Consider the following 12,485-nt stretch of genomic DNA (forward strand, 5'->3'; position numbering starts at 1 on the left):
TGGCTAATACCAGAAAGAAATGTCCAAATTTAGAAAGGGATATTATCCCCACTAAAAAGCATTTCTGAGGTAATGGTGTTGCTTTAACTGTATTTTGAATGACCTACAAGATGATTTTAAGGCACAAAAGCTGCAGACTCTCTCAAAACTCTCAGAGCCACAACAGTGCCATGTCCACCCTCTGCATGAACTGCAAAAAAGTGTATTAGTCCCTAAAAGCAGACTTAAAAATAGTACTATAATAACAAGAAAAGAATATAACCTGAAACATTCTCATAAGAGGAAGACAGGGCCATTGTGTTTGTTTGTTTCACAGCGGAGTAAAAACAAATGAGCAACACTGTCAGGTGAAAACGATAAGAGAAACCACCAGGTAACACCTTCTAACTAATCTCATCTTCAGCAATTGCACATATGCACATCTACACGCACACACACTTACTAACAAATACATAAGCCATTAATGTAGAATACTAGTCTCTGTAGGAAAATCAGCAGAAGTTTTGTCTTTGATGAGATCAACACACACACACACACACACACACACACACACACACACACACACACACACAGACCTCTATCAGGTGAGGAGGATTACACACAGACAGTACTGTTGGATAGTCATATTGCTCCGGTCAGTGGTCTTCTCCAATTAGCAGTGAGCAGCTAAAAGTAATGGGATGTTGCTTAGGTCACTTTGCAGACCTGCTTAGCAATGACTGTGTGCTTGACATTTAAGTGCTAAAAGTTGTTCGAGGTTCTTTAGCAAAGCTGCTGGAGCATTTTATAGAGTTATGTGCTGGTGCCATAAAGTAACCAGAAGAAAGTTCGGTGTAAGTGATTTGGTAGTTGAAAGGTGATAGTTTAAGATGCAAACACAGAGGGTTAGAAGCAGCCGTGGCGCAGATGAGGAATCAAGCTGTTTGTCCATCTGACGGGAGCAAAGGTCGTTGAGGAGGCGTGAGAAAATAAGCTCGAAACCAGAAAGAGTGACAAGAAGCAGGAATACTATGGATGCAATTTCAACAAAAATAAATCATCAATCCCTAAGTGCAAGAAGACAATTTTATACATAAGACTTTGCTTTTTTTATGTGAGAAAACGATACATACATATAAACATAATGTGATGTAGAGTTAAACATGAAACATTCTGATTATGTGCTCATGTCAGTACTACTGTAATACTGAAGATTGATCAATAAGATTAAACATTATCTTTACTACGTTATTTGAGTTGAAAAAACTGCAAATCTAAGGATTGGCTGCCAAATAATTGTAAATTCAAAGATCAATGCAAGATTAGAGTTTGGGAATTTTTGTTGACTTGAATTAGTATATAGCCCTACAGTATATGATATATATGGGAAGTGCACACACTATTCTCAAAATGCAAATTGTGATAAGGTAAAAGGAAGTTAATTCAAAATTCCATCAAATTAATCTTGAACTAAGTTCCCATTCCAAATTCCCATTTTTTGAATCAATACATAAACACTATGAAAACATCTAACTAAGCTAACTAAACACAACTAAGATATCATTTCATATCATTATAAATATCTGTAAATGTTCATTGTAGATTTCAGTGGCTAGTGTCAGGTGATGTGTTTATTCAGAGGCCTTGTTGTCACACTAACAAAACACACAAAACATTTCCGCTGACTCCAGCTCAAAGCTTTAGCTTCACAGGTTTAATGTCTTCAACAAGAATTTCATTACTACGGAGTTTTGGTGTGACAGTGTCACAAATTTCCTTGAAAACGATGAAATAATGAGCCATTTACTAAACTCAGCTGAGCGGTGATTATAAAAGCCAATTCTGCATCACTGTCACTTCTACAGACGTTTACTATTCACGTCAGAAGAAAAATACTCTACATTACAAATGACTTGCAATAATTAGTGAAAGAAAAAATGGTCATACGTGCTTCAGTCTAGAATGACTTATCATATTAGTCTATTTCTTTAATTTGTGCCAACATAATTTACTTTTATATTCATTGTGGATGTTCTGATTTATAATTTTGGCATCGTTGTTGTGAATGGCACCAGGTCATTTGCTGCATTACTTCCGTATTCAGAAATCGCAGCATCATTGAACTAAACTGGAGGCCTTTAGTTCTCCAGTTTGTGGGGAACAGAGTGAAAAGTGTTGCCTGGAATCAGACTTCTCCCAAAGAACTGCAGCTGACTCAAAAACAGAACAAAGCCTCATTGTCGAAGACTAGTTTATCAAAAGAATACACAATAATACTCACGTATAAAACATAGAAAATAGAAAATGAAAAACAATAATAAAATATACCTTCTTTTCTTATCTACTACTTCTTTTTAAAGTAGAACATAATAAATTGCAGTCCTCTGTTTTTCCACGCTCACACATTCATTTTTCCACAGCATGTTCAGTCCTCTTCTGTCCACTCATGTTTGGGTCTATCGATCGGATTACATAGAATATTCTCAACCCAACTCATACAAACTGCAAAATTCATGGTATAACAGCATTATAAAATGTTAAATTGGTGGCAAAACTGCACAAACACCATCATGGACACCACAGAGCTTTTTGTTGACTTGACAAGTTGCATAACAACACGAGATAAAGGTCCACTCACAGTGAACGTGTCTCTTAGTGCGGGTTCATTAAGGCAGATACAGCACATTAATCTCACTAATGGAGGTTCTGCTCACTTTACTGTCAGATGAAGGTCATGGACCAGGAGCCGCTTGTTTAAACAGCCACGGTTGTCAAGATGGCCGCAACCGGCGAGCCTCATTAACCTGCTTGTCAGCTCACAGGTGCTGGAAATATGCAATAGTTACACTGGGACAAATGGATGGAGCATGTCCTGTAAGCCATTAGTCCTTTTTGACTTGAAGATTAAGTGTTTTTATTGAACTTTAATACATTTTCTAATAAGAAATCTACTGCTGGAAATTCCCGTGCTTGAGTTTCCCAATCAGCTGTGTGGCTTGTGAAAGTGTGTCCTGCATTTTGTTGCAAAATGAGTCCTCAGTTCATTTAACTTTGTCCTTCTTTCTCTATCCCCTCCAATCACCCTCTTTCCGTTTTGCTCCGCCAAAAAGTGATTCCTCTCCTACCCGCTCTCATCTGCCTGTTTCAGTCTGGACTTTTCTGCATTTCTGGTGTTCTCTGTACAGTGTGTGGAGCAACGTCAGCGCAGCTCTAGCAGGATTAACGGTCAAACGTTCTTTGAAAGAGACACGGCGACACCGTTCAGCACTCACATGGCTTCAAATTCCATGATGATTGTAATGATTCCCGAACACATGAACAGAGTTTAATGGGTCCAAACTGGGCCTTAGGTTTGTTTGAGTCTCTTTAAATAACAATCAGAGTTGTATGTTTATTTATTATTTAATTATATATTTATTTCATCTCGTATAACTTTGTTATCACACACATCACACTAGTCGTATGTGGCCCCTTTTTAGGATCCAGTTGTTCCACTTCCTAGGTCCGTTTATCCTTGATGTCCTTCTTTGTTCATCCATTTTGTTTGTCTTTCCTTCTTTACATCCCTCCTTCCTTCAGGGTTGTGATCAGGATAATTATACAGGACAGCAGAAAGTGATGATGGAGTGGTGAGAAAAATAAAAGTCAGAGTTGTCCAAAAAGCAAGAAAGAAATCACATTCCTACTTGCATCCATTTGTTCTTCTTACCTATCTATCTATCCATCATTGTGCAAAAAACCGTCCACATAGGTGTTATGCAGCTTTTGCTCGTGAAAAGGCAGGCGATATAAATAGATAAAAGATATAAATGGAGTGGAGATGAAACTGGTCAGAAAATGGAACTTGTGTGTCTTAGCGTAGCCTGAACAAAACCCTGAAAATTAATTCTATCCTTCACCCCCCATCATCCCGTCACCTCCTCCCTCTTTATCTTCTTTTCCTCGCCTCCTTTTTCATCCCCTTCCAACCGTCTGTCATCTGTCAGCGTGCTATTTGCACACAAATTGGTCCACGAGCGTCGAGCAGCGTTTGCACTTGACGTAGCAGCACCAGTGGAACTTGCAGTGGCAGCGCTCGTGCTTGTAGATCTTGAACTGGTCGTAGCCTCTGCCGCAGCACATGAGCTCGCAGCCGTCCATGCCCTCCGAGGTTTTGTTGCAGAGGCGGCCCTGCGTGCCCAGCGAGCCCGTGGTCTCGTTGCGGAGACAGTAGTCGGGGCTGGGGTCAATGTAGACCAGGTCCTCCGGGGTCGGGGTGTTGAAGCGCTTGTCTACCAGCTCCAGCTTGCCCTGGAATTGGAGAGAGAGTCAGCTGGTTTAAGATTTAAGATTATTTTTCAGGGTAATTCTGCTCAGTGTTTTTGCTCACAACAATCTAGGAAGGGGAGACGCATCTGCTGTGAGTTCAATACCTTGCGTCCAATGCGCATGGCGGCCGCGCTGTCATATTTCTCCTTCAGGAACTCTCCAACACGTCTGAAGTCGGCCAGCTGGAGCCAACAGGTCTTCAGACTGCAGGAACCTGAGACGCCGTGACACTTACAGGCAACATTTGCGAGGTTATAGACTGCCTGGTAGTAGGAGAGAAAGAGACAGATAGATGGGGTTGGTTTGCTTAATCCTGATTTTGCTTTCCTATCTATACAGGGAGAACATTTTCCTCATTAAATGTCAACTATAAATAGTCATACTGTAGTCACATTAAACAATCCATAAAAGAAATCAACCGTTAATCTCTCTTGAAACTTTCAGTGCTCCAAGTCAACTGTGCTTTTAGGTTAGGAAAGTGTTTTTGAGTAAAAAATACTTCAAATAAACCATGTTTTTGTGGGCTGTACATGAAATGAAATTGTCTTGCAGACTGGATCTGACCTGCAGGCCTTTAATTTAACACCCTTGGTTTACACAGTCTGAAACCTTTATGTTGTGCAGTAGATCGGCTATATTTACTGCAATGCTGCTACCATCTAGTGGTGAACATGTGTCACTACTCTCTCCCATCAACTACTTGGCGAAGTAAAGCAGAATAAATGTGCTTAACAAACTGCCCCTGGAAACACTTAAGTTTATATTCTTTATGTAATGCAACCAGGAGCTTTGGGTCCCAATCAGCTCAGTTATATAAATATTATATTCAGGCTATTATAAAATGCGGCTACCAAATGAAATGTAAGAGGACAAATATGAATAATGGCTGAAAGGAGAGACACCACATGTAGATCCACATGTGCCAGCTGTGCACTTATCCATGCACTCATGCTACACCTCCTGAAGGACTTTTCTCCTAAATTAGCGTTATACAGCAATAAATCTAGAAACATTCCTGTCTCCGCTTTTCTGTCTTGCTGGTGTGAAACCCCCTCCTGTTAAAATGTGCAGTATAGCAGATCATCTGATAACCAAAAGGGCACCAAAATGCAAAGCAAAGAAAAACTCCATGAGCGCTTTTCTCCGACACTGCTGTCAATACTACTCCACCAAACTAAAACAAACAGCTGACTGAGAATAGAAGGGCCACAACTAACCAGAGGAAATGTGGCTCTATTGTAAATCCACTTTCCCACAGTGTTCCCACATAGAAAGGAGTCATTTTAAAGAATACTTGTGAGAAAACTATACAATAAGTTATTATTAGCTATGAAGTCAGTAAAATTGTAGTATCGTATGGAGAGATCACTGGGTTGATCCACCTATCTGCCCAAATCTCTCTCATTCATGATGTCTAAATGGGCTAAATATCTAAAAATATAAATATAAACTAAATTCCCTGCTCTAGATCCTGCAATATCCTGAACATCCTAACTAAATGCCCTATTTTACCCAAAAACAGCTCATCTTAGACAATGTATCCCCAAATATAATAAAGATCTTCACTATTTAGCAAAGTCTCAACATTATGAAGCTTTGCTTTTTTATTTTCACATATGTTAAAAACAACACCCCCAGGAAGTACAAGATTTATGGTCCTAGCAGCCGTGAACTTTAGGGGGAGCCCTTCACCCATGGCAGCTTCCCCACCCCCAGTTAAGCAGCAATCAATAAACAACTCACAACACACAGACACACACACACACACGAATCACATATACTCTGTCACTAATCCTGTATTGTGTTATGTTTGCACCAGCGCCAAGTGAGACATACACATCAAGATGCTGTACTTTCTGAATCAGTTTTTTCTAATTCCTAATGTTGCCTCACACAAATGAGACCCACCACTATGTCTCCTCACATTGCCTGATCTCAATTACCTTCTCACCTCTGTTAACCCCTGCATCCCAAACAACCCCGACCCCCGCCTCCCACCCCTGTTCCCCTCTCCCACCCCTGTTCCCCTCTCCTCTACTTTACTACCCAGCAGGCATGGCACTCTGCACCCTCCAATCCTGTGTTTCGACCCCCGTGACCCCGTCAGACAGACACTGAGAGCAGAGGACAATGACATTTTGTGAAGGTGGAAGCCTTATTTTGAAGGCTTGTGGGTCTGTTTTTGATATTTTCTCCCATTTAACAAAATGTTGATTTAAAATAGAAAACAAGAGGGCAATGCATTTAATATTTCACTTTATATCTCTCCATTGTTCATAGTGAGAGCGGAGTTAACAGGAGGCTAAGGATTAGTTTAATACACACAACACCAGGAGAAAATCCTTATATTTTACGACTCCTTGTTGTTTTACGAGCCTTTTCCTTAGATCCCCCACTGTGGGGTTTATTAGAGGTACAGAACTACGGTAATAAGAAAATTAGGGATGCAGATCTTTTTTTGTCTTTGGCCCCAAACTGTGGATAAAAGTTTGGACGATATAATGGAGAAAATCAGAGGGAGATTTTGAGCAACAGCCTAAAACCGATCTCAGTCTTTTCATCTGATATCTTAACTTTCTCTCTATGTAGTCTTTCAATCACTTACATATGTTTTCTGTACTGTTCTACTTTTATTTTACTGCTATTACTATTATTTTGTACAATGATTACATTATTTGAGCTACATCCTTTGGAATGGTGCTATAGAAACAGCTCATTATTATTATTAGTAGTAGTACAAGCTGCCAATAACTTCATGCTGTCAAATTAAACCATGCATATACTGTATTTGTCTGTGTGTCCTGCATCACACTGAGCTATTTGGTGGGTTATGCCTGCTGGGCAAAGTGACACTGGACCTGACTCCACACACACAGTCAGTCATCCGTGGTGGAGACAGGGTCTCTGTGTCAGGCACAATAGGTTCTGCTCAGACAGGGTTAGGGGTTAGGAGCCGTGTGTGTGTGTGTGCGTGTGTGTGTGTGTGTGTGGAGTCAGTACTAGAGCGAGGCAGAAATGGAGAAAAAAGCCCACCCTGCGTGATAAGCAATGAATGAGGAGCAAAGAAAGCCAAGAATAAGGACATGTTTTTCTGCCTGATCTTCTTGCTGTTACATTAAATCTTAGCTTTTGTTTTAAGATCATTTTGTGACTTGTTGTTTGCATAATTTAGCTGTGTAGTGTTAGTATGCTAATTCAAATCAGCAACTTTCAAATAAACACGGGGACAAACCAGGGATCAAAATACTAATAAACAGTTTCCTGGATCCATATTCTTCATTTCTATCTATGTAATATTGTCATACTGTTTCCCCATGTTGTAATTTTACTGTTATTTACTTCTACTCTCCATGCACAACATCTACTGCATGTTTCTCCTCTGTAAGGTTGCTTTTTTTTTCTCCTGTTAAATGACGTCACAAAGAGAAGTGATGGCACTTTGTCAGCTGACTGCAGATAAAGACTAGAAGATTTGCTGTGGAGTGCTGCTTAAAACTCGTTTTGTTGTTAGTCAAGAATGGTTTCTGCTTGTAAATCATTTTTGAACATTAGATGAGAGCACTGCATTGGAACAAACAGCCCATCAGATGTTTCTCTTCCCTTTAGATTTTGTATTAAATGTAAAATACATGAGCATGTTAGCACAATGCTTGTGTGCCCAACATGCAAGGTTAAAGACAATAATGATTTCGCCAACAACTGAAGTGGAGATCTGTGCTTGGAGTAACACATTCTTTTTTTCTTTGGATTCAAACATAATAAATGTTTCTCTTCTGTTATGACTTATTTTCTTTCCCAGATCAAAGATCTGATCAATGTTGCAGGAAGCAACAAAGTGATCCCCAGGCTGACGGATAGTAAATGTGAAAGTTTCCTTCTATTTTCAGAGCAGAGCCGGCACAAAAGTGGTCTGCTGTTGTCTTTAGACTGGGAATGCACATCTAGTTGTTTTGGTCTCCGTGTGACAAGCCCTGCCTCATTTGATTTGTGTGAAACGGAGACAGTGGACCTAGGTGGCTGTGGATGTGTGTATATCGCTGTATGTGTGGAGGTCTTTGAGAGTCGGGGGAGTGTGACGGAGGTCCATCCCTCACCCTGCGTCTTTGTCTCCAGACGCTTGTACACACAGACGACCACGTTGTCCGCCTTCCACACAAATCAAATTTAAGCTGAGCGTACACACACACACACGTGCACACACACTGAAACACACACACAGAAAGCAACACGCCCCTGTCACCTTCACAAAAGCCCTGCGGTTTGCCTTGTTCAGCCAAGCAAGACAAATCCTGCTTAGGACAAACCGGCGTGTCCGCGAAAGAAAGAGAGAGAAAAAGAGGGAAGAAGTGACGAAGAGGAAGAGACTGTTTCCCTCTCACTCGTTCTCCGCCTTTTCATTTCTCTCTTCTCCTCTCTTCCGTTTCGATGGACAGACAACAATGAAAACCAGGGATCAAATAGGAGAGAGGAGGGAAAGTCATTCAAAAGAGTGTGTATGTTACAGAAAGGCAGAATTTGTGTGTGTGTGTGTTAATACAAGGTTGTAGCAGTAGATCTGTCTCCCTCATACAATCTCCTACAGCCCCAATGGGACCCTCTGTAGAAACACAACCTCTCCAGACCCTCACCTTTAACCTCTGATACACATGCACAAAACCAGGCTCACTGTCTCTCACACAAATCAAATGGAGCAGAGACGAGGACACGCACTCACACACACACACACACACACACACACAGCATCTTTGTCTTGCAAACCGCTTAAACAAAGCTCCTCTAACTGAAGATAAACACATTCTCCTGATCCGGTGTGTACCAGAACAGGCAAATGGATCTTTTATGAGGAAGGTGTGTGTGTGCCAGTGTGTGTGTGTGCGTACATGGTACAGCCCAGTTGAAGGTGAAAGGTTTCTTTTAGTGTATTTCTCGTAATGCTCTCCTAACCTGAAAGCATTTCTAAACAACTTTAGCTCCAATATTATGTTTGGAACAGGCAAACACAGTGGGCCAAAAACCTCAGAAACCCGAGCATGCTAGTTTGACAAAACATATCAGATCCAATTATTTATCTGCCATCCACCCATCCATATCTTTTTTGTTTTCTTATTTGTTTTCTAGTCATTATTTACAGGTTTCACCTCTGAAATATCATCATCAGTCCCATATTATCAATTGTGTTGCTGCATTTATGTGTGTATGAGCTAATGTGTGTGTGTGTGTGTGTGTGTGTGTGTGTGTGTGTGTGTGTGTGTGTGTGTGTGTGTTACTTCGCTGGAATGTGCATTGACCTGGCGACCTAGCCAGACTCCAAGGGCGTTAGCAGTCATACCATTTGGACACTCCCAATAAATAACTTACACACACACACAAATACTGCCAAGTCAGTCCATCGGGGGCCACCTCCACCCACACACACATTCTTACAGACATAGCATAGAATTAAGATACACTGACACACACACCTTCACTAAAGCTTCACATCCAGATCTCTAGGCTTAAGTTTCATCTTTGACAAAAAAAGTACATGTGTGTCTTTGTCTCCCGTACCTGTCTCCCAGCTTCATTATTCTGCAGGTTCATCAGTGTTCGGGCGTGCTCAGCAGAACCACGCGGGTAATTCTTCTCTCTCTCCCTGGCGTCCACAAACTCCCGGGCAAATCGGTAGCCATAATGTACGTTGTCGCCGCAACCGCCCCACAGCCAATCGCGTGGCAGGTCACGGGGTCGAGCAGAACGGCTGCAGCCGCAGGTGGAGAGCTCGCCCTCACGGCAGGCCCGGCTGATGGCGTTGACAACGCCGGCCGCGCTGATGGAGTAAGTGAAGGCTGTTTCCCTGGAGCCTGATGGAGAGGAAATAAAACCACAAAATGAACTGATATGAAGAAAAATTTAAGTGTTTAAATGTTCATATTAGGTAACACGTAAATATTTAAAACTCTTAGATGCTTTCAGACAACACTTAACATACGCAGTGTTTTGTCAGGATGGCCACCATGTTTTCTTTATTTACAGCTGTGGTGAATGTGTGTGTTCACTGACAGGAAACATGGGTAACTGCTCAGGTTAACAACCCCAAAACACACACACACACACACACAGAGCCCCACACCCACTTTACTTAACAATAGACAATAGATGTGATTTTACTCTCTATCTGTATCTGGTTAAACTCAACATCCCTAAATACCAACTCAATGATCCATAATAGATCTGCAGAATTTAATCAAGTAAACACATCTGTTTTCCCATTCTCTTAGTTCCAAATTTCTCCTAACAGGTTCTGGGGAACTTTTTGGGTACCTTGGTTTCTTTCACTTCTAGATGTCCTTTGGGTGAACCTGTCCCAGTCAACCCTAATGTTAAAGGGTGACTTCACCCAGATTACAAAACACATTTTAATCACCTCTAGTGGTATCTAGCATTCAGATAGTTAACTGTGTCCCTGGGTTGCAATACATATGTGTCTGCCTCTGTCTCAATACATTGAGGTGAATGAAATTATATTTCTTTCTTTACGTCTTTCCAGAAACAATTCCTGCTATTCTGTGTCAACAGTTTCATTGGAACTACTTTCTAATCTAATAAACAGTCCCTACTGTTCATAGCGTGTTCTGTGGATTATTTAAAGTAAAAAGTACACATTTTCAGAGAATATATGCTAAATGTAATGTGCTACCTATAAAATCCTTTCCACTGTATTGGGGTTCAGAGATGGACATCTCAAATCATGGACAAATGAATGAAGACGATCTACATGGATAGATACCACTCGAGGTAGGGGATTGTAAATTTGAGGGAAGTGACCCTTTAAATAAATCACATACAGGAGCGGAGGAGCCTGGCTGATGTCAATGTACAAACTTCATCTTACAGGCAAGAAACTCAAACGCTGATGATACATACTTATCATGATAGGGTTAAAGCATAATACTAGATAATAGATTCTGACTAAATCTATCAGTTTCAAACAAACAATAAGAAACCATATTGATTCTGACCAGACTGCTGTTCCTCTTCAATACATAGCATTCAACAGACTTTTCCATGTTATTGATTGCTGCTCTACACTGACACCATCTAACACCATTTTCCACTGTGGAATACACAACACAACCTGCATGGCTATTCTCTGCATTAATACACAAACCATTTAGAAGGAGAGGGGAAAAAAGGACAAAGACGATGGCCTGAAAGGTAGGAGGTTAAGTGCTCTGAAACTAAACATTTACATATGAACAGCAAAGAGCAATTTGTGGTGAAGGCGGCATTTACGAAGACCACAGTGAGGTTTTATTAGTTTAAAATTCAGACTTTTTATAGGGTAAATTGTTCTTCTTGAATATCCTCAATCTATATGGGTGTCTGCCCTCCTCAGTAATGAGTTAGGTGGTCTTACATATATAGGCCTAGGTATTTTTTCACTGAAATATTCCTGTAATGTTGCTACAGAAAACCGCTGACCTATAAATTCTATTCCTGCTGAAACATTACAGTAATGAGTTAGGTGGTCTTACATATATAGGCCTAGGTATTTTTTCACTGAAATATTCCTGTAATGTTGCTACAGAAAACCGCTGACCTATAAATTCTATTCCTGCTGAAACATTACAGTAATGAGTTAGGTGGTCTTACATATATAGGCCTAGGTATTTTTTCACTGAAATATTCCTGTAATGTTGCTACAGAAAACCGCTGACCTATAAATTCTATTCCTGCTGAAACATTACAGTAATGAGTTAGGTGGTCTTACATATATAGGCCTAGGTATTTTTTCACTGAAATATTCCTGTAATGTTGCTACAGAAAACCGCTGACCTATAAATTCTATTCCTGCTGAAACATTACAGTAATGAGTTAGGTGGTCTTACATATATAGGCCTAGGTATTTTTTCACTGAAATATTCCTGTAATGTTGCTACAGAAAACCGCTGACCTATAAATTCTATTCCTGCTGAAACATTACAGTAATGAGTTAGGTGGTCTTACATATATAGGCCTAGGTATTTTTTCACTGAAATATTCCTGTAATGTTGCTACAGAAAACCGCTGACCTATAAATTCTATTCCTGCTGAAACATTACAGTAATGAGTTAGGTGGTCTTACATATATAGGCCTAGGTATTTTTTCACTGAAATATTCCTGTAATGTTGCTACAGAAAACCGCTGACCTATAAATTCTATTCCTGCTGAAACATTA

General features: G+C 40.4%; 1 protein-coding gene across 1 annotated transcript in view; it reads right to left on the bottom strand.

The window, feature by feature from the left end:
• Nucleotides 1-1,665: 1,665 nt before the first annotated feature.
• LOC123985215 (protein Wnt-5b) overlaps nt 1,666-12,485 on the bottom strand; it is a 13,146-nt gene continuing 2,326 nt past the window's right edge. Inside the window, exons 2-4 of the mRNA XM_046072658.1 lie at nt 9,835-10,127; nt 4,392-4,550; nt 1,666-4,269 (exon numbers count right to left, since the gene is read on the bottom strand). Of these exons, the coding sequence (XP_045928614.1) occupies nt 3,970-4,269; nt 4,392-4,550; nt 9,835-10,127 (752 nt within the window). The 3' untranslated portion in view covers nt 1,666-3,969. The remainder of the gene's footprint in view (nt 4,270-4,391; nt 4,551-9,834; nt 10,128-12,485) is intronic.

This window comes from Micropterus dolomieu, linkage group LG16, assembly GCF_021292245.1.
Source record: "Micropterus dolomieu isolate WLL.071019.BEF.003 ecotype Adirondacks linkage group LG16, ASM2129224v1, whole genome shotgun sequence".
Taxonomy (NCBI): domain Eukaryota; kingdom Metazoa; phylum Chordata; class Actinopteri; order Centrarchiformes; family Centrarchidae; genus Micropterus; species Micropterus dolomieu.